The sequence below is a fragment of the Helicoverpa zea genome, chromosome 15, assembly GCF_022581195.2.
Source record: "Helicoverpa zea isolate HzStark_Cry1AcR chromosome 15, ilHelZeax1.1, whole genome shotgun sequence".
Taxonomy (NCBI): domain Eukaryota; kingdom Metazoa; phylum Arthropoda; class Insecta; order Lepidoptera; family Noctuidae; genus Helicoverpa; species Helicoverpa zea.
Genome location: NC_061466.1, coordinates 9,592,763 through 9,615,647, shown reverse-complemented (window position 1 = coordinate 9,615,647; position 22,885 = coordinate 9,592,763). Strand labels below are relative to the sequence as shown.

General features: G+C 35.7%; 1 protein-coding gene across 1 annotated transcript in view; it reads right to left on the bottom strand.

The window, feature by feature from the left end:
• LOC124637159 (limbic system-associated membrane protein-like) overlaps positions 1-22,885 on the bottom strand; it is a 51,544-nt gene that overhangs the window by 5,483 nt on the left and 23,176 nt on the right. The window contains exons 4-6 of the mRNA XM_047173512.1: positions 13,689-13,862; positions 3,482-3,610; positions 693-831 (exon numbers count right to left, since the gene is read on the bottom strand). Coding sequence (XP_047029468.1) covers positions 693-831; positions 3,482-3,610; positions 13,689-13,862 — 442 coding nt within the window. The remainder of the gene's footprint in view (positions 1-692; positions 832-3,481; positions 3,611-13,688; positions 13,863-22,885) is intronic.

Here is a 22,885-nt window from a genome sequence, read left to right as displayed (position 1 = left end):
TTGAACCACGGTTCGAACCAATAAAACGCTTCCCGTTACCAATCGAAGCAAATAATTGAATAAATGTTTGTGATTCCTATGTATTGATTGAAAGCAAATACAATGTAGGAATAAATAAATAATGTGAAATGTATTGGTACTTGTGTAGGTAAATAATGTGAAAAATATGCGAGTATGATTTAGAACATAAAAACAATAGACCCAGTATATATTATGTAGTTTTTAGGCTAACATAAATATGTGCCACATGTTAGCGGACGTTGAAAATGGCTTGACTTTAAAGAAATATCCTTTTTGGAATCCGTCTTTTTAAGCAAAGTTTTTCTGATTCGAACTCCAACAAAAATGTGGATCCATTTTTACCCAGACGCCATTAAAAATATCCCTTCCCCATGTTTAGAGCAAACAAACAAAGGATATTAGACCTAGAATACTACCCTTTCCAAGCATTTTCGGATTCATTTCCTATAAAATTCTTCTAATTTAAACAGACTTAACTACATATGTTATAGGTGGACAGAATGAGCATTCCGAGACATGCAGCGCGAACGGTGGTTCGACCCGAACATTTTGATACATTTTTCGATACGCATGCCTCAAGGCAAGCGTTGTGCACCATTCTTGGTGCAAGACTCGCAACGTTTGGATCCACCTTACAACTTATGCTGAAACAAAGTAGTAGGTAATCTTACCCATCAAGCAACATCTCTCCTCTATTCTTGATCCAATAGTTGATGGTGTTGGGATGGGCCTCTACGTAACATTTTAGCTTAACGTCGGTGCCAAGCGGTGCTCCCAACAACTGGTTGGGTACTTTTACTGTAGGTGCAACTGTGGACAAAAGTTATGAAATAGATTTTTGAAAAAGGCATCGATTCATTTAAAATCTATTGAGTTGGTGCGTTGGTTGGGACCTGATCCTCAAGTTAGAATTACCTTTTATTTGTATGTCTCTAACCGACCACGGGACTACAGAGTCCCGGATTTTTGGAAGGCGAACGTGGGGCCGAAGCCAACACGCTGAAGCCCTTTTGAGACAACTTTAATGAAATGGTAACACAAAACCGACGATTATCCCTGTATACACTATAGAAATGTACCCAAGGACAATCCCCGGTTCTGTGCTAAACTATTGCTAACTATGGATGAAAACTACTTAGGCTATTGTGATGGGATGCTAATGGACTAGGAATGGGGAAACTACGGGAACTATGGCACCTGCCGATGACAATGTATTAAATACATGTTAAAATGGCAGGTGGAGACTCGCCAACTCACTTACTGGGCCCCCGGGAATCAGTCACTGAAAAGCAACAAGAGGGCAACAGGGACATGAGCGGCTGAGAAGGGTGAGGATACCTCGGCGGACTTTAAACGCAGATCACGCGCTCCCTGTGGGTCCAGCATCACCGGCCCACTCGCCACTTACCACGAGGCACCTACCCTCCGAGCAGGACTAACCTTGCTCTAGCGACTCCACTCTGACCGGCCGATGAAGGCAAGCCAAGAGGCGGGAGACCTATCCCCCGTCATGCTTCACTCCGGCAAGCCGGAGATGGGGGACAGTATACTCTCCCTGGAGCACTCGGATATATAGCCCCGCGGGGTCGCTACTCCCCGTCATCCGCCTCAGATGCCCTGCGGGGCGAATTACCTTTATTATTATCTTTATTTATCAGACCATGGATCCATAAAAACAACTTAATATATAAACTATGTGAACATAGTAGTAGCAAAGTCATTATTTCTTTTTCATATTATATTTTTAGTTACATTTACGTAGCCCTTAGCTGCGAGAAAGAGAAAAGGTGAGTTTTAGTCCAAATTGGTAACCATCTCATTGTTGCAACGTTCTTACTTCAACAGTGGGATTCTAAATAAAACAATGACCTGTCCCAAAGTTCTTCTACAAGTTTTACAACAACATTAACAAAAACTTAATATTAAAATAATTCCATTTACTAGAACAAAATGGAACGTAAAACGTTTCATTTTCTTATAGACAATGAGAGCGACCAAGGAGACACGTTTTGACAATCAGATCTTTCTTATGAGCGAAGAACGAGCACTTTATTGGCGTAACATCTGGTCGCATCAAGACATTTGTGCCAAAGGACTCCTAAGTACAGAGATATATTGAGAGACGATCTTCTATGTACTTATGATTTCCTGGTACTCGACTTGATATGTTGTGCGTTTTAAAAGATGAGAGGTTCTTAATGTGGATAATTTTTTTGTTTATTTCAAGAGTATTTTTTTGCTTTTAAAGCCAAATAATAATGTAAAACTAAACGCGTTATTTCTATTACTCTGAAAACAATCTGGATTTCTAGGTACTTTGCATTATGTTTTTGATAGTCTTGTCTGTGTTTCAGAATATAAGATCCATGTCAATATCCAAATGTTATTTTAGAAATAACCACTAGGACATTATTTCCAGCTATGAATTGATATTTTTCTAACTTCCATATCCCATTCAACAAAATAATACAAAACTGTGGAAAGTCTGCAACTAGAAGATAATTCTCCCCTCACTTTTCATTATAACTCATTAAAATTCATAGAATATGATAAAATCTCTAGTTTTATACTTGTTTGAAATTTTAATACAACTTTACTAAGCCGTTGTTGACTGCAGTTAATCTTAAGCCGTCAAAACTTCTTTTTACTTTACACTTTGATTGTAAATACCTACGTTTTGCAGGATTTGAAATAACAAAAAAAAACTTTGAATAATAAATCCTGGACAAACTTTGCAGAACAATGAGTCCTATTCTCATCAAATTAAAGCTGAAAATCAATCACCTCAACTTTAATAAATTTTATAATTGTTTTTGACCACAAAACTAGACAAGCTTCAGAGAAAAATAAATCCTGTTTTCATCTCCATAAAGTCAAAAATCAATAGCTACCAAAACTGGAAACAAAGATAGATCTTGCATATATTCCAGTAGTGTTGTTCGTTGAAAAGTCACGTATACTGGTTACTGGCATGGAGGAACTTGTATCATTTTGGATGGCATCCAAATTCGTGACGGGACCTGCTCCGAACGGATTAGATTATTCAAAGTGACAAACAAACCGATAGGGGAATTTTATATATTGTTTTTTTTTTAGCAGATAGTGTTGATAGATTTTTTTATTCGGCTATGAGTATAGTATCGATAAAGATTTAACAATTATTTTGCAAGAAATTTTCCATGTACCTATGTGAAAATTTTCCTCCAAAAAACTTTATTCCAGCTTTTACATTAATTGTAATAACGCAACTCTGGTCTGAAGATCTTAGAGTAGAATCTTACCGGTTACATTTATTATTTCCGTAACACAGTGACCCAGTTTGGTTATGACCTTGCCCATGCTTCCATTATGCATATTTGAGGGATACCCAGTGTATAGGTACTCACCTCTCATTTGCCGCCACTGCCACAGCGGCAACTCACTGTCCACGTAGCTCTCGACTACACAACAATATACTCACAGTTAACATTAAGTATGATGCGCTTGCTGACGGCAGGCGGCACGTCGTTGGCGGCGATGCACAGGAACGCGCCCATCTGCCGCCGGTCCACGCGCCACAGTGGCAGCGAGCTGCCCACGTAGCTTTCCACTACGCAAAAGAATAAATAACCAATTAATCCACGAACTACTTTTGTTGAAAACTAGCATGACTCAACTGCACCCGGAATATATAGGTAGGTAGGTATATATCTCAAACCACCTCATAAATCCATCTATTGATGAAGATCGCATGAAACTCCAATTAGGAGTCGTGAATAGATAGCTAGGTAGACAAATGCCCCTATTAAATGTTAATCCAATCCAAGAATCTACCTTCGCTCGCTATTCACGATTAGATATCAGATTACGGAATAACCCCTACATAGTCGTTCATCATAATAGGCCACAGGAAAGACCTATATTCCGTATATTCCGTAATGGAGGCTTACGGTTTATAACCGCGAGGAAGTCGTAACCGCTAACTAGGGGAAATAACTGTGGTTACGAACGCGTTAGTAAATCTCTGACTACCTAGACAAGCCTATTGCTGCCTGTTTTAGTATCAGAGATGATTAGATTTTTTACTTTAGAGGTGGAAGGATCATTTTGCTTGTTTGTGGTCCTTTTGGCAAGACGTGTGACTCGAAGGACCGAAAAATATATTCGATTTGATTCTATATTGTTTAAAAGTGTTTGTTTTTCAAAATTTAACTAAGTAGTTTTGTTTTTTTTTGTATTGTTATTATAAAAGCATAATATTAATGTTTTTCTAAAACATATTCTCCATTATATTAGGTATTTTTAGCGCTGTTAATAAAACCTGGTCCCTAACATCGAACCAAAATATTCTTTGAATAACCTGCTTCGTACAACATGTCAGCATATTAAAACTAAAAGCGTTCCTCAATTATCAATATTATACTAATTATCACCACGACACCGTTAGTTATACTAACAACTTAAGTAGGTTACACGCGAACGTATGGCGGTTCTGAAAGCTCATGAATGCAATGAAAAAAACTGAAAAAATTATATAAAAGAAGAAATTTATTCTAGCTTTCAAGTTTTACTTTAGAGCTTCTACACACTGCAAATTTTTTGTCGACCGATTTTGTTGTTTGGGCTCAAAAATCAGTATGAAGAGGAACGGTAGTACGCGGTAACGATAGTAGAAAAATCTGGTATACAGTTGGTATCGGACTTTTTTTTTTCTTTCGCGATGGCAAAAATCATCAAATAACCCCTCCCACTGTGGGTTAGCAGAGGTGAGGGAGTGTCAGACTTTTACCGACTAAAAATCCATCGTATTCCTTCGTAGGCCTTTTATGTACCAGGGCCGCGGTAACTCTTTCGAACAATCGCGTAGCCCCGGCGTGACTTGGCTCTGTTGGGCCCCGCAGGGGTTGCTGACATCTCTTTGAAGAGCACGTGGAATCGGATATCGGACTGACTTTGAACTTTGATTGGAATCAAGATTTTCTTGCAAAAATATCTTTGTAGACCATCGGGTCGACTGTCGGCCGACTGTTTAATTTGCAGTTTGCAAGTACCCTTACTTTACAGTCGTAGAAAAATTTACTGACCACAGTAATGTCGTAAACGTCTATTCTTGTTTGTGATTTCATAAAATAATGGTTTATTTTTCTTGGTGATGAAATATGTTTGCAGTTAGTTTTTTTATTACGGCCGTTCTTCTTGTTGAAAATTATTTTAATTAATTTAAAGACCGGGTTTTTGTTAGAAAAGGCGACGGAATTTTTAGGTTAAAAATATTGTGAAAATATATGGACTTCTAAATTCACTGATGACTTTCATAAATGGCTAAAGAAGTGTTATAATAGATGGGTCAATAATATACGCATGAATTTTGAGCATTCAAAATTCAATAGAATGATATCTATTGATTTAATATTCATTCATATTTGCGACTTCACCAGCCTCAAATACCTACGTAAATTCTATGAGTCCATCACAATAGTTCGCCCATATTTGAGCGCCAGTCAACGGCTTACCAAGGGTATTGAAATTGAATGAATGATAACTGTCAATGCGACAATACGATGTGCCATACGTCGTTCAATCATTATAATATCTATCAGTTAGGGTGCGGACACGAAGCGATAGCGGGGCGATAGGTGCAAAAAGCATTGCATATTACAGCGAATTTATTAGAAAGAAAAAATATATATTGCATACTATAGCGACGCGAATTTATAAGAAAAAAATATGTACCTACATAATATTTTAATATTTTTTCTTCTTCTTAAATTCTCGCTTTCACGACTATGTGCTAAGAAATATGTGCATGTCTATGTAATTATTTTGTAAATTACGACTGATGATAAATCAAAAAATTACTACATATTTGAATAGCGTGTGCACTAGAGTCTCTTCATCGCCGATTATATTCTAGATTTTTGCTTATAACATAGACCTTTCTCGCAAATCGCTGCCTACTGTAGCTTAAACCTTATTGTCCCCTATGAACGCCTCTTCATACATAAATAAAGCGGGCATTGAACACATGGTCATTAATACATCTATCTACAGTATGTGTAATAGATTTTAGTTGTGATAATCTAACTATGATGACGTTTTTATCAATAACACTGATTGGCTTTTACTTGAGTGAATAAAGTTGAGTTATTCAAATCGGAAATTACCCAAATGAGTTGAGAATACCTATAAGCGATTTATGCAATGAGTGGTTTTATATAAGCAGACTTTTTTTTAAGAAAATCTTTATTCCAATCAAAGTTTTTGGTCGGTCTGATACCAGCTAAAAATAGATACCTGATCTACGAGTAATGTGATGTGCATACTACCACTTATCTTCATTCTGATAAAATAGCTCAAACAATCTATCGGCCGACTAAAAGTTTGCAGTACACGGCTACTCTTAATCATATATTTTTTAGAGGCAACAATTCTACATAATCCACTACATTTCCACACCCCACTCACGAAATGTAACAAACATTTTAGTATTCAAAACAAGCCGTGATAAAATATGGCGTTTACTTTAGACTTAGCCAAAGTAAGGCCGAGGAAATGACTTAATATGCTGTTAGCTTTGCGTGACCGTAACACATAACTTCCAAAATATACTGTACCGTATCGAATACAACCATTAGTGAGCTTTAATGTTGCAATTGAATTATTAATATTTGTACCGAAAGGACCAGAAAAAGTGGCCTGTCAAATACGAATTAGTGACTTATTATACAGTTCAGGGTCAACAAAATATTAGGCGTTTTCCGCTTTTTTACCATACCTGATAGGATTACCTCCATTTACTTAGTTGAAATTAATACTATAGTGAGAATAAAGATGTAGAGTTTGTTAGCCTATCTAAGATAGCTTACTTATAGAGGCTACAGGTTAGTTTTTATCTAGTTATGTGAAAACTAGTTAAGTATACCTACCTATTACTAAATATTTGAATAAATAATGTTATTTTTCTATGAAAGCATAACGAAGAGTACCGACAGTAATATTTTTACTGCATTTTAGAAATAATAAAATGTTGACAAAAGCTTTACTTATTTATTTGTGTCTAAAATAAATAGAAATTGGTATCAGTATAATAGTAATAAAAAGAACCGTTAATTCCTTTGGGAAGTTAAGGGTTTCAAGATAGCTCCTAAGTCTGTAGTTTGACATAATCTGTTACCCAACGCCTTAACACTTTCTTATCGTCTCTAAGGACCATAAATACTAGATTTAATTTGACCCTTTATACGGATTTTTCTTTAGCTTTGAGATGATTTTTATTATGATTTTTGGTTTTGGTCCTTAAGTACAAAACTCTACAATATTTTTTGTTAATTTGTAAAGAGCTGCTCTTTAGCCCAGGACAAATATTTAAAACTAAAAGGAAAAGAAATGACTAGAATTTGTCAACCAAATAACTTAATATTTTTCTAAGTTCGTTGTCTTATACTAATTGTATAAATAGGGTTTGATTGTTTGTTTGCTTTAATCGAATAAACTCCGAAACTACTGAACCAATTTGAATATTTCTTTTCACTGTCAGGAAGCTATATTATCTGTGTTGAAAATGGTTTATGTTTAGGTACGGGCAGTAAGTAGTTCCCACGAGGCGCGGGTGTAACCGCGTGCACCAGCTAGTAAACCAAAATAAATACATATCTCCCACGCGAATTGAAGTAAACACAAATAATGAAACAAGTTTTATCTTTGTATCTTTTCTAAAAATAGGCACAGTCTATTTCGATTCCATTTTTGGACCCACGCAATTTATTTTGTATATTTTTATTTTATGAAACTCGTTATTGCAAATTTGTGTTGTCGCCCACAAAATGTATTCAGCCATTTTGTTCATTTGGTTTTCATTTTACAAAAAACATCACCAATTTAATGTAAGTGTTCCCGCCCACTGTAGACTTAACAGTTGACCCGATGGTTAGTCCAATATTTTTTTTTGTCGGTTTGATGCCAGCCAGATACCTGATCGCTGTAATGTGCTTACAAACTGTCGGGCGACTAATAGTTTGGAGTGTGCTCTAAGCGTGTAATGTGCGTAGCTATTCTAAGTAACTACGAAGCTTATAAGATTTATTATTTCGTCGCTCAAAATATACTAAATGGTCACTTAGTTCAAACTTTGTCCATGAATGCGTTAAAACGTGCTCCTTGTGGTTAAACCTTACAAAATACACTTACACTAATGATACAATTTTGTTCCTCATACTTTCTTAAAGGTAAAGTTAATGAACACAATTGTGCCGTAGATAACGTTATATACTTAATCATACAGAACTTCAGAGACGGTTAAAATATACTTTTGAACTCGATACCTAAATATGAAGTACTTTTTTAGCTTCTATTATCATTTAGTACCTGCTTACTTTTAGTCAGTAAAATCCATATAAAGCAGCTAGTTATTCCACAGCATCAAAGTGAAACTTTTGATCCGCATAACACGAGTTCAATATGTACGTTCATTAAATATATCGCAGCAATGTGGTTTCAATAATGTAACGTACCAGAATCCCTGTATCAGTTTGTGCATTACTAAGTACCTGTTAACAAGCTTGTACATTGAAAGTTTGGCGCTGTTTATTATTAGTATTTGGACTGTTAATGCAATTAGATCGTGACCAGAGGACAATATATTTATCCTAAAAAAAATGAAATTGGAAGGGCTAAATTACACGAAGCTTTCTGCCCGATTTGAAAATGTAACTGGATGCAATCCAGTCAGCTATAATTTAAGCCCAATTATTTAGAGGCTGTCCAGTGCAAGGTATAGCTACATCAAGCAAATTAAAGAGAAGGTGAATGTTGTGACGTATAAGGAAGTTCAGGAGTTGGCGCTAGATATATCATCATCATCATCATCTCAGCCATAGGACGTCCACTGCTGAACATAGGCCTCCCCCTTTGATCTCCACAGATACCTGTTGGAAGCGACCTGCATCCAGCGTCTTCCGGCGACCTATTAGATATATACTTAGGCGTAAATGGAAGTAGCTGCGCCGACAAGAGCTGGGCTCTTAAATTGATGATGATGATCCAGTGCAAATGGACGAGGTGAACCGATTCCCCTTTAAATAGGAAAATGGATGGATAAAGAAAGTGAAACTTTTGACGCTAGAGTTCAATAAAGTACGTAATATAATTACATTTTACGAACATTTAATATATCGCAGCAATGTGGTTACAATAACGTAACATCGCAGAATCCCTGTATCAGTTTGTACATCACCTGTTAACAAGCTTATACATTGAAAGTTTGGCGCTGTTTATTATTGGTATTTGGACTGTTAATGCAATCAGACCGTGACCAGAGGACAATATCTACTTTACCCTCTGAGGGCACGGCAGTGCCCCAGCCAAGACTCGAGCAAAGCGGGCACGGCCGTACCATCTTTTCTCGAAGCGTTTCGCGGCTATTTCAGCCCCCTGTATCTTCCATGTGAACAAAGCTAGGAGTTTAGGTTTTGGATGACCAAGAGTAAGTATTAGAATAAGCTCAGTCTCAAAATTACAAGACATTTGAATAAATAGTTTACGAGTTATGAGCGATCAAAGTTACAGCATTTTGTCACTGACTCACTCACTGACCGATCATCAAAAGTCTAAGGTACTTCTAGCAAACTTAGAACCTTCAAATTTGGCACCAAGATAGGTTATTAGCTACATATAAAGGAAAAATTATAAAAACCTTAAAACTTAATAAAAAAATAGGAAACAATATTTGCGGTTTTTCAAGAACATTGTGTATGAATTTTGACTGCATTGATAACTTTGTTATTTATTTATGTACAAAACGTTACTATTTGTTTTATTGTTACGTAGTGGTATATTGTTATTATGTATTAAATATACAAAATATGAATAAAAAAGCTAGATTTAAATGAAATGCATAATGATAAAATCTTTCATATTAATGCAGTGCGATAAACACTGCATGCTCGCTCGATAGATGGCATTGTCCTGGTCTAAATCGCGCTATGGTTTCGTTACATAGCTTAGTATAAGTAGTACTTAAAAAAAAATCAAATAATTTGCCCCTGGCTGGAGGCCTTAAACTCTAGGCATCCACAGGGATTTGACCGGTTAAGCAGTCAACAGCCTCCTAGGCTGAACTGCGAGATGCCATTCAAAAAAAAAAAAACAAATAATGTCATGTGATAGCGTCATCTACCTCTGAAATAAATCTCTTTTATTCTAAAAGATATTCGATTAAAAAATTCGTCAATTTCGAAATTTTTTAGGTTAAAAAAAATATTGTTTACGTGCTACTTTAGGTGTACATATTTAGTTTGTTATATATTTAGTTACTTGCATGTAAGTTAATTTAATTTGTTATATACTTAGAGAAGAAAGAGACCTACAAAAAATAAATTAGATCCCACCAAAAACATTAAATGTAAAAAAAAGCCAATCCTCTACGCAATTCCTCCAACGTAAAAAGTTTTGAGATCGCATAGAAGCCAAGTCCTGTTCTACTTTATTTGTAATAATAAATCAATATTTTGTGACTATATCAATAGTTTTGTTCACATTAAAATAATACTGTCTTGGCCATGAGCACAAGTTAAAAGTCGCTCCTTGTAATAATGAGTAAATACCATTGAATTGATAAATTCTATATGGACATGATTTTACGATTGGACTGATTATGGACTGATTGGAATTTGAGATACCATCGACTAAACATGCGCCATAGTACATGTGCAGTTCATTGATGTTGGATGATACTGACTGTCGGTCATTTAGTAACAATTGAATAAACTAAAAGTATTTAATTCTGTGATATTAAACTTCATGTTTGACTTTCACCTCTCCAAGATATGCTGTATTATATTTGTAGTTTATTGTGCTCATGGCCAAGTCAATATTATTGTAATGTGAACAAAACTATTGATATAGTCACAAAATATTGATTTATTATTACAAATAAAGTAGAACAGGACTTGGCTTCTATGCGATCTCAAAACTTTTTACGGTGGAGGAATTGCGTAGAGGATTGGCTTTTTTTTACATTTAATGTTTTTGGTGGGATCCTACTTTCTCTTTTTGAAATTGGAAGGGCTAAATTACACAAAGCTTTTTGCCCGATTTGAAAATGTAACTGGATGCAATCCAGTCAGCTATAATTTTAGCCCTATTATTTAGAGGCTATCCAGTGCAAATGCACGAGGTAAACTGATCCCCGTTAAATTAGGAAAATGGGTGGATAAGGAAAGTGAAACTTTACGACATTTTCATTAAAAACTATTCTAGTAAAATAGCCTATATGTACGTTTATTAAATACTAGCCGTTTTCCTGCGGTTTCACCCGCGTCCCGTGGGAGCTACTGCCCGCACGAGATAAAATATAGCCTAAGTTACTCGCAGATATATAGCTAATGGTGAAAGAATAATTAAAATCGGTCCAGTAGTTTTTGAGTTTATCCATTACAACCAAACAAACAAAGTTTTCCTCTTTATAAAATTAGTATAGATATTGCAACAATGTGGTTTCAATAATGTAACGTACCAGAATCCCTGTATCAGTTTGTGCATTACTAAGTACCTGTTAACAAGCTTGTACATTGAAAGTTTGGCGCTGTTTATTGTATGTAATTGACTTTGCAGTGTGTGTTGTAAGTTTCAGACTTATGAAGAGTTTGGTTTGAATTAGTGATGCGATTTGATTTTTGAGGTTAATTTTCATGGTTCCGTACCCAAAGGGTAAAACGGGTCCCTATTGTTTTCGCACCTCTGTCCGTCCGTCCGTCCGTCTGTCACCAGGCTGTATCTCATGGACCGTGATAGTTAGAGAGCTGAAATTTTCACAGATGACGTATTTCTGTTGCCACTATAACAACAAATACTGAAAGCTAGAATTAAATACATATTTTGGGGGCTTCCATACAACAAACGTGATTTGTTTATCTGTTTTATAAAAAATGGTACGGAACCCTTCGTGTGCGATTCCGACTCGCACTTGGCCGGTTTTTTAGCTGTTATGTTTGATATTTGGACGGTTAGGTAATGTAGTTTAAGCCTTTAACAACTCGACCAAAGACAGATAAATATTACTCGTTTCTTCTTTTAAAGTCTGGAGAAGGGTCTTAGTTTTATAAAGCTAATTCCCGATGTTTGAACCAATTCGGTAGAATGTAATAATTGGTTGCGCTTAAATCAGCTATATTCTAGCCTTATTATCTATGGGCCAGATAAATTGAAACGGAATAGAACTATCTGGTGCAAAAGGAAGTGGTTTATCGACCTTTTTTTAACGACGTCAAAAATCATCAAATGACCTGTGGGTTAGCAGCGGTGAGGGAGTGGCAGACTCTTACTGACTAAAAACCATCGTGTTCCGTCGTAAGCCATTTATGTACCAGGGCCGCGGTATCTCTTTCGAACAACCCGCAGCCCCGGCAGGCCTTGGCCCTACTGGACCCCGCTAGGGTTGCTGACATCTCTTTGAGGAGCGCGTGGAACAACGCGCACCGTCGACACGGGTCTGTCGTGGTTTATCGACCTCAGTTAAACTGGGAAAAGGGATATATAAGGAAGAAGGTAATATTTAGATTACTCAAACATTGTATCCTATTTACCAACTTATGTTTATAAATGAAATATATCTTCCAAAACAAGCTTATCAAAACAAGCGAGCCGAAACCGAGGCATGAAGCCAGCTTATTAAGGAAACGTACGTATGTACCGTACATATGTAACGAGACATTATAAATATGTCTGGTTGGGCCGCCTTTGCTCATTTCCCACTTTGAATTAAGAACAAGAATACATAGAGCTAGGAATGTCATAAAGTTGACAATCTTGAAACTGGTCCATTGTGTCTCTAAGATTTTGTTGACTTAGATAGTTTTTTGTAGTCGAGATTATGTCTATTTTATGAGATGTGAACAATAAGATTAGAACCTATATTTACGCTCTTGTAAAATATAAAATTATTGTCACAGCTTTTAAGTATGCAAATGTTTTGCCTATTCAAATAAACAAGAATTTCAAGACGTCTGACCCAAACAACAAAAACAACTTAAATAAAACCTCTTACAAAACGAAAAAGGTCCAAACATTTCGCTTCACCTGAACGAAACACGAAAAGCTTGTTTAAAAAAAATGCTTAGCCAGCATCAAAACGAAATCGCCGCAAAAAGACCAAAAAAAAACCAGATTCGAAGGACCAGATTTTGCAGCGTTCCTATCTAGTATTTTAGAAAGGCAACGGCCCGGGTAATGGAGGCAACACGGTTCCCCTTAGCTACCAATTTGTTCCGGCACCTGTGCCCAGTTATCCCATACAAGTCGAGCTTAATCTTAAGATTAAACTTTAAGATGTAAACAAAGTCATGTGTGTACGAATGTTCTGTTGAATTGCTGAGTTTTATTTGAGTTATAAAATTAAATGGGGATTTGTTAGTGTGTGACTTATAGTGCAAGTTTTGATGACTCATTTGGAATATAATAAAAGTTTTTTGTATTTTTTTTTAACTAACGATGAATGACTAACTGTTAGAGATTAAAGCGAATATCGGTTTATAACCGTCGATAAAAACTTTTAAATGATTACAATATATCATAATAGTATATCAGACCTTTTTGTATTACACGAAACTTTTTAAATTAAATGGTTGATATTATTGAATGCAGTATAGTAACTTTAAAGTAATACCTTTTCTTCATGACAACTTCTTCCTTACCTTTATCAAACTCCCTAGATTGTGGCTTCTTCAGCAACACAGGTTCGTGGTCCTCTCTCCTCCACGTGATCTTTGGAGGCGGGTGACCCGTCGCCTTGCAGGTAAGCGTCGCATTCTCCAACTCTTGGACCGACACATCTCCCGAAGTCTCGTCACTCATAATATCAGGTGGCACTGAGGACAAATAAACAAAAACTCAGTACAGCCAACTTTTGCAAATAAGACACGGTTTTTTAAGAAACGGCAGCACATTACCATACTAAAGGCACTTAGGGGCACGGACCGGCTACAGAATTCCCTCACCTAATACGGCAACTAAGTTAAGCATTTATATCAACAGCTCTGTAACCCAGAGTTAGGCCGGTAATACGCGGACCGCTTGTAGCAGTCGGGGGCGACAACTTCAAGCTGTCGACGGCACAGTGAACTGCAAAGTTCCATGGACGCTCATACACGAACCGCTCCAGCAGTTGCAACTGATTCGGGATTCGGGCGGTCGACAGCTTGAAGCTTGCCCTTGACTGTTTCAAGCGGTCCGTGTATAGCTGGCCTTAGACTCGCATACAAAATGTACGTCATAACATAACCTAAAAACAAAAACCGGACGATAAAATCCCGTACGCACGACTCACCGCAAGGGCTTGGCAATTTTTAACGCGAAAACTTTTTCTACCACTGCCAGCCAAGGGTGAAACCACGGAGGGGTTGCAAAGGTGAAGAGGGGTGAAAAAAAAGGTGAATTTTCACAATATTGTTGTGATTTATCGTACCGAGCGCGTTCTACGAACTTTTTGGTACTTTAACCGTTTTCGTTCGACGCCCGGCGATTTGCATTCAACAGAGACTTAAAATTTTACTAAGTTTTGCTTTATTTACGATTCTGAATCTTTGTTAATGTTGTGAATTCCTTTGTTAACGGTTGTTGCGGGATTGAATAAATTTTTGTAAGTGTTTTTATTGTATTTTTTAGTTGAAATGTTGTTCGGTGTATCTAAGTGTTGTGGTTTTGCTGGATCGATGAATTCAAGGATACTTGAATCATTGCTAGTACTATAAAACAAATGTTCGTTTCCTAAAGTAAGAATTAATACCTATCAAATGACTCAAGAATAATTAAGTAGCACAAAGCTTCGCACAGAACCTAAATTAGCACATTCAGAGCAGAATGTTGCCAGCGAAAAATGTACCTTCAAATATTAAAATGTTCTACGTAAATCAGACTTTCTCCTTGATGCATTTATCAAAGTGAAGTCTGCCTACCTTTTTAAATTTTTGATATATAACGTTAATTAGTAACTGGCATATAAATTACTAAAACGTGCAAAATGTCGAGATTTAGTCACGCTACCGAAAATGGGTCAGATTGATTAATGAAAAATATATTGGTTGAAGTTTCTTTCCTTTCCTTTAATTAAAAATAAGAAGCGGTTTTTAAGGAACTAATTAACGAAGGCTATGAATTATTCTTTATCTTTGGTTTGAATTTATTACGTTTATATTATTTTTTTATTGGGTCGAGTAAGTGCTACTTCTGTTTTCTTAGAACGCAAAATGCTTACAGTTACTTTTTCTCAAATTACTTCGAATTAATAATTAATTCGAATTATTGAAAATATATAACAAGTAATTTAAGAAGATACCTACATAAATATGTAGAAAAATATTACGGGATTTAACATTTGCCTCTAAAATGGATCAAAAAGAAATTCGTTGGTTGTAGACGAGACAGTTGTTATGTCGATATTTATTATCGACATAATAGTCAAACCAAACTGTCTGTAAAGTAACTTTAGGCTACTCATATAACACTACAAGAGAACTTTTAAATATGTAATAAGTTAAAATAGTTTTCATCTCAACATTTGTAAATTACCGAAGCCTACATTTATCACTTTAAAACTTTCCTTTAAAATCTAGGACTCTATTTAAGGAAGTACAAATCGATATCATGTATGTCGCGAGTAGACTCGATACTTCACTAATATATGTGTGTGCAGCACACGGAGAACAAAATTACTAGCGGAGGTGCCATAATTGAAAATTTCCTAAGAAAGAAGCGCACCAAAATGCGGGTGTTAGGGGGACGAGGAACGTTACTGTCTTCGCCCTTATACGCTTTCCTTGACCCGACCATTTTTTGTAATGCCAAAAATTATTGTCTAATGGATTAAATGCCGTCGCTAGTTCACTCGTAACTGACCGTTTTGGTCATGCCTACCTAGGGCTGCCGTCTCGAATTTCGCCAAACCCGGACATTTGGCGTAAATCGCATTTTTCCCCGAACGAGTACGTTTTTTTTAAAACCAAATAATACCTAATTTGTAATCCATTTACTATTAACATTTACTTAAACCGGTGTCTTGAAACCCCACCCGAACGGCCCCCGGACGGCCTCCAAACGAGGACAAATCCGGGGAAACCCGGACGGATGGCAGCCGCAAGTATTTGACCTAGAAGAAGGCGCACCTACCCGCATTCTGACATCTCCGATCATCATTCCTTACTCTGTGAGTGCAGCACTATTTTTAAACCATCGCATGAATATTGTAAGGGCTTCAAGCGACATGAACACGAGCTCTTGTGAACCAATAAGTTATATGGAACTTCCTTTATTGGATTTTAAGTCTAAAAGCGGCGGTATATGTTGATGTTAAATTATTTAAAGGTGGAAAAATCCAGGGACTTTTTAGATTTATTTTAGAGTTCTTACTTGAATCATTGTGTCAGAAATAATTATTTGAAATGAAAATTAGGAAGGAGAATTGTAATAAAAAAAAGATTATTTTAGAGTGTGTTTGATTTGATTTGCATATTAGTTGATACTTAGTTCGTTATTATTTTGTAATATACTTATAATATACTTATAAAGGTATGTGTTCTTCTGTTGTCCACCCAGAATGGAAAAGTCTACATATAGGTCAATAACCTGGAACAGTAAATGACCTACTTTGATAACAATTATAAACAGAATACACAGCTTAACTTAAACTTAACAGTTAACTTATTATATAATCGAATCGAAGGACCAAATTATTTTCCAATATGGGACAGTGACACGTGACCCTAGAAATAATATCGAATAAACGAATAATATATATTTGATTGTATTTGTTCCAACGTTCTAAATTTACAACCCCGGGTGTTTATTTACTTCCGCAGCCATTATGCATGTAAGCCATCCTTCAAGGTTGTACTAACTTTTCACGAGGTCTATTAATTATTAAAAGATTCGTATTTGCTGTTGTTACTCGTGTATTCGTTTTTGATTAGCTAGGTTTTTTACAGCTTAGTCAAAATATTTTCAATAAACATTGTTGATGCATTAGTTTGAACACTTTGATTGCCTGAAGTAGCCAGAGATAATTTGCAACGAATTCACCATATACCTTTTTAAATAAACCTTAAATATACCACCATGAACTGCCGAAAGTTTGTACCGCTCTTTAATTTTATTTATTTATATTAGTTATCGAACGACATCTCTCGAGCGTGACGACCTAGGCGCCCACCATCGAGACTGGTGGACGTGGTCTAAGGATCGAGAAGTTTGGATGGGGAGACCTTTTCCCAGCAGTGGGACATACTAAGCTAGTTATAAAATATCGAAAAACATGACGTGTTCTAAAAGCCGTAAATATTCATTTCTTCCAACAAACTTTGACACTGAAAAACTGCCTAAATAAAAGGCTGTTAAAACCTTGTCCAGAATATTAGCGTTGTCAGCCAATACTGGCACACACGTAAACTGCAACCGCCGATCAAAATTCAGACAGGGCCGATCAACGTTTGATCAATGATCCGTGGTTTAAAATTTTATTTTGTGTTAGGGTGACTACGAATTGGTATTACATGTGGGACTGTTCGATCTTTTATATAGTCAAAATTGCAGCTATAAATATGTATTTAGAAAATTACGCAAAACTTCACAGTTCTGACAACCAGCCTTAGGAAGGAGAATCGGCTTGCTCAGGTCACTGGGAAAAGAAGCTCAGATACATAGGTTGCTTCTTTATAACACCGATACTCAGCTGCATACAGTCCGACTAGAAGCTAACCTCAATATACTCGATGAGAATGAAATCTACAAAAAACTAGAGTGATTTATTACAAAATCTGTCAAAAAGTCGTATTATACGAGATGCTAGACTAAACTAGTCATCATCATTCTCCTTCCCTTATTCCGATTTTATTGCTATCGGAACATGCTGGCTTCTTCCATACTCTTCTATCTGCCACCATCTTTGACTATCCGCTGTTTCTCTGGTCATCCCCTTCCTATATCGTTTATGATTTTCCTTGCTTCGTATCACTACATCATGGTATATGCAGCCAATTTCAAAATAGTTTTTGGATCACCAGTAAACTAAACTAACAACATTTATTTGAATAGCTTGTACTGAAATATTTATCTAATTAGTTTGCGTTGAAATTAACTGGTTTACAATGATTGAAATGTGGCTAAATGGCGGAAATAATGTTCAACGTTTTTTGTTAATACCTATGTGTTAATATCTATAATACCTATGTGTGGTTTGGTATTTAAATGTTATTCTATGCAGAGCAAACGATTACACTACAAACTTAATCATGTTTTTTCCGGCACTAAAAAGTATAAAAAAAGAGTATTATTACAAAAGTAGTAAATTGTGTTACTAAAAAGTAGGTATACAAAAAGTATTTAATATAAACGCTACTATTAAAGTATAATCTACAAAAAATTACACCGAACCCTAAAATATGGAAACCCTATTCCCGCCGCCTTCAAAATTTGTATCCCTGAGTGCAAAAACTGGTCGATCAATCATTACGGATTTAACTGTACAGAGCTCGGAATTAAACCTTCATTGACATTCGACAGGCCGGATGGCACAATCTTTTAACTATAATTTATTTAAAAATTCCATCTATTTCAGCTAGCTCTGAATTTTAGCCATTCATTTTCCATATTCGTTCCACAACATCCTGTAAGTGGTTTATAAAATCATAATAAAACAACATGTATTTTAAATAAAATTCGTTTGAATGTTTATTTGGAGTATTGAATGGCTTTAGTCGGATCGGATTTAATGGAAATGGTCCAAAATGTCAATTGAGTTTTGTTTGATGCAAAAACAAATGAATATAGTGAACTTTGACTTTTTATAGATTTAAGCCTCTGTGACTGCATGTCACTGATTTCGATGCTCAATTATTATTTTCTGTCATAAGAAGATATTTTTATCAGAATCCAGTAGGAATTAAATATGAATGTGAATTTTTTATTCTATAAATTACAATTTAATGTAAACAAGTTTATTTTAAAAGTGCATTATAGTTTACATGCTTGTGAAATGTATTAAGTGGCTGTTAGGACACATCAGAAATGGATTAAATGATCTTTTAGGACACATTAATATATTTTCGTTTGACGAATGACTTTATCACTACATAGTATAAAACAAAGTCGCTTTTTCTGTTCCTATGTCCCTTTGTACGCTTACATTTTTAAAACTACGCAACCGATTTTCATGCGTTTTTTTAATATTAAAGAGGAAGGTTAATATGTATAATGACATACATTAAATAGTAGGGAAATACTGTTATCCCGTGCGAAGCCGGAGCGGGTCGCTAGTAATTATATAATTCTTTTAAAAATACAAAGTGAATCACAAAGGACAATGCTCAAAAAAAACCCAAGCCCGGCGCAAACGAAAAGTAACTCAAATTATAGGTAATAATAAGTAATGAAATACTGCATAGGAGGCATCATCGAAATCAATGGCTAAATGTATGAAATTGCTATTTGATTTTTTAAAGGGGTAACATGAGCAGCTGGGGCTTATAGTTTAATTAAAGTGCTATCTGAAACAAAAAACAAGTAATATGGCAAGTAGTTAATAAACTTCTCCAAAAAGATAAATCAATACCGAAATACAGGCTGCAGCGCCCACGTCATCGCGTCATGAGCGTTTTACATTACTTAGGGTGGGCTAGACATGAGGAACAGTTCGCGCATCCCGCAACATTTTTGGATCTCGTCGTGTTAGAAATAAAGAATCGATGACTTTTAAGCGTTATTAGATATTAAAATGAAAAGTGCATTCATATCCTGTTTTAGTTCTATCATCCTATTATTTTGTAAAAGTAGGTAGAATAGTGGAGAAGTTGCTATAAACATGTCATTATGTTGCTCTTAAACCACAACTGTATCTGTTTGCTGTTCCTTTTACTAATACATTATGTTACCTCTAAAATCTTGAGTAGCAATGTACCGCAGATGTTAAAATTCGAATAGCAATTTCACGCATATAGCCACTGATTTCGATAATGCCCCCTATGTAATATTTAATTACTTATTTTTACCTATATTTTGAGTTACATTTCTTTTGCGCCGGGCCTGGGTTTTTTTCTCATACTTCATGAGCATTGTCCTTAGGTATATAAAGCAATGCTACCCCCAACAAAAACCAAAAAAAAGGATGACATAAATAACTTAAGAAACAACTCAGACAGCTACAAAACTAAGGGGCTAACAAATAAAAAGGGGGCAATCTAATCGAACGCCGAAGTGGCTTCAATATGAAACAAGTTGGAAATTGGAAATACTGGTGACTTCCCTCTTGAGTCATGCAAAGCGGAGGTGCGAATAAAAGTAAATTGGTAAACTTTAAGTGTGCTGGCACGAGTAGTGTTGGGAATAGTGGCCATAGCCGACCGGTAAAATCGTTGCTTGAAAAATTTCGTACAAGAATTTTAATACATTTTTTTTTTTTGTAATAGAGTGTTTTTCATCAGCTGAATCATCATCTCCCGGGCCTTTTCCCAACTATGTTGAAGTCAGCTTCCAGTCTAACCGAATGCAGCTGAGTACCAGTGTTTTACAAGGAGCCTGCCTATTTTACCTCCTCAATCCAGTTACTCGCTCACCCCCTTGGAAAGACTGTTTTCTGACTTACTTTCTTCTAAACCGACCCGTAACGACTGACAAAAATGTTTTTATTACATTACTAGCTTCCACCAGCGGCTTCGCCCGCGTGTTGTGTTGATAAAAAGTTGCCTATGTGTTAATCCAGGGTATCACCTATCTACATACCAAATTTCAACCAAATCGGTCCAGCCGTTTTTGCGTGATTGAATAACAAACATACATCCATACATTCTCACAAACTTTCACGTTTATGATATAAGTAGGATTTGATACAAAATGATTCTTTTAAACACAAACGTTTGTTTTGACTTACTAATATTTTAATGTGGTATTGAGTTTGTACCTGCTCGTGTTGCGTTTTCTGCTAAGAAAGACTTCTGAACTAGGTGACATGTAATTTGGTCACAGTATTCAAATAGATACAGGATACAGTTAGCTATTTAGTTTTAATCGTCTTCTTAATATTTAGAGGCACAGAGTTTTTAATCACTAACAAACGAGAATAAAATAAAAATTCGCGGATAGTAAGATTTTATGTTTGTAAATTATTTTAACAAAACTTTATAGACAAAAATAAGTCTCTAATTTAATATTTCTCAAGTTTCCATTCCGTCAACAACAAAAGAAATAAAAGGAGATTGCTTTACTTTAAGTACACTGCAGCAGACACAGTTAATAGTGCTGGGAAAATGTACAGGTGATTCCGTTTTTACGTTCGATTTTATTTCTCGAGTCACATTCATTCGATTATTTAATTATATTAGGTGGCATTATTAATTGTAGACCATTACTTTTGTATTAAAGTTTAGTTAATTTAACATGCTATGGCTATATGAAGCCGTAGTAACCATTTGCATTTTTGACGAAGTTACAAGTTACTAAATTAATTCTTCAGTAGGTGTATTATATGTACATAGGTGTAGATTTTACTGTATAACAAAAAATACCTTTAAAGTAAAAAAAAAGTCCGTCTTCCGTCAACAAAAGATAAAAAAGGGAAAAACAAAAATAAAACAGCCCAATATAAAGTAAATACCTTAATTCACCCTTTATCGAAAGTTGAGATAAGTTGTCCAGTGAGCCGGCTAGTCGAGCGTAACAAATTGATGTCCCATCACTAGGTACATCAAAGAAACTTTCCCTTTGTGTAAACGTGTTAACTTGCCAGGTAGTCATATTTGTACTGTCTGAGTTTTTCAGACAACTATAAATAGTGTTTTCTTTGATATTTTTAGTGGTATTACTTAGAAATAGATGTCAATGACATGTTAACCAAATTCCGAACATTATGTTACAAGTCATTTTCATAGATGAAAAGCTTAACACAAAATGAAAAACATATATAAAAGTGACACCAATATGCTACCTTAAAATATCAACAAAGAAAAGGCCCACTTTACACATGAGGAAAACTACACTAAAACGTAACCATTGATCCCAAGCCAATGAATAGCCCATCAAATCGGGTGCAAAATTGTGCCTTTCCACCTCAACAAAACTAAACAATCGTAAAACCGGGCTTTACAAAACTCCTCTTTATCTAACACCAACCAAGTTTACTCAAAAGAAAACATTCGATTTTCATCCAATACGAGTTCAGATAGAAAGCAATCTTAAAGTTTTCACACTATTATGTTTCTAAGTTTATATATATCTGAGTTACGTCTGTGTCGCCACTTGAGACCTCACAGATGGAGTTCCGTACAAACTTTATTTATATCCCGGCTCCTCGGGAAATGTTTAATGTTGAATTTTTATTCCTTCCCCTTTGAGACCGCGTTTTACTTAAGAATTTTTCATTTTAAAATGCAATATGTGCTGTTTGATGTGCCATTTAGTATAACTATGTATGGCGTTGGATGTTTTCTGTGAAGTTCGTTAATGGAGCTTAGGGTGTTATGGAACTGTTTAAGTCTCGAGTAGTTGAAAGCCCCTAAAATTTCGCTTATTTCAAACCTGGTATAACCAAGTGAATAAGAACCACTTTCACTGCTCTTGATGAACAAATAGGTAAGTATATGCAATAGTCACACAATACCTATGTGTAATACATGACTTACAGGACCTGAAGTTTTCAACGCAAAAGGAACTTAGACAGTCTTTTCATTTGGCTCTAACGCTGCCATGATTAAACGAAAGAAATTATTTGGATTAAAACTTTATAACCGTTACTCTTTAACGAGTCCTTTGGGATGCCAAAGGAACTGCGAAGAAAAGCATTTTTATAAGAACTGTTCTTAAATGGAATGCTTCATCCTCGCTTTGGAGATTACTATTACCTACATTTTTT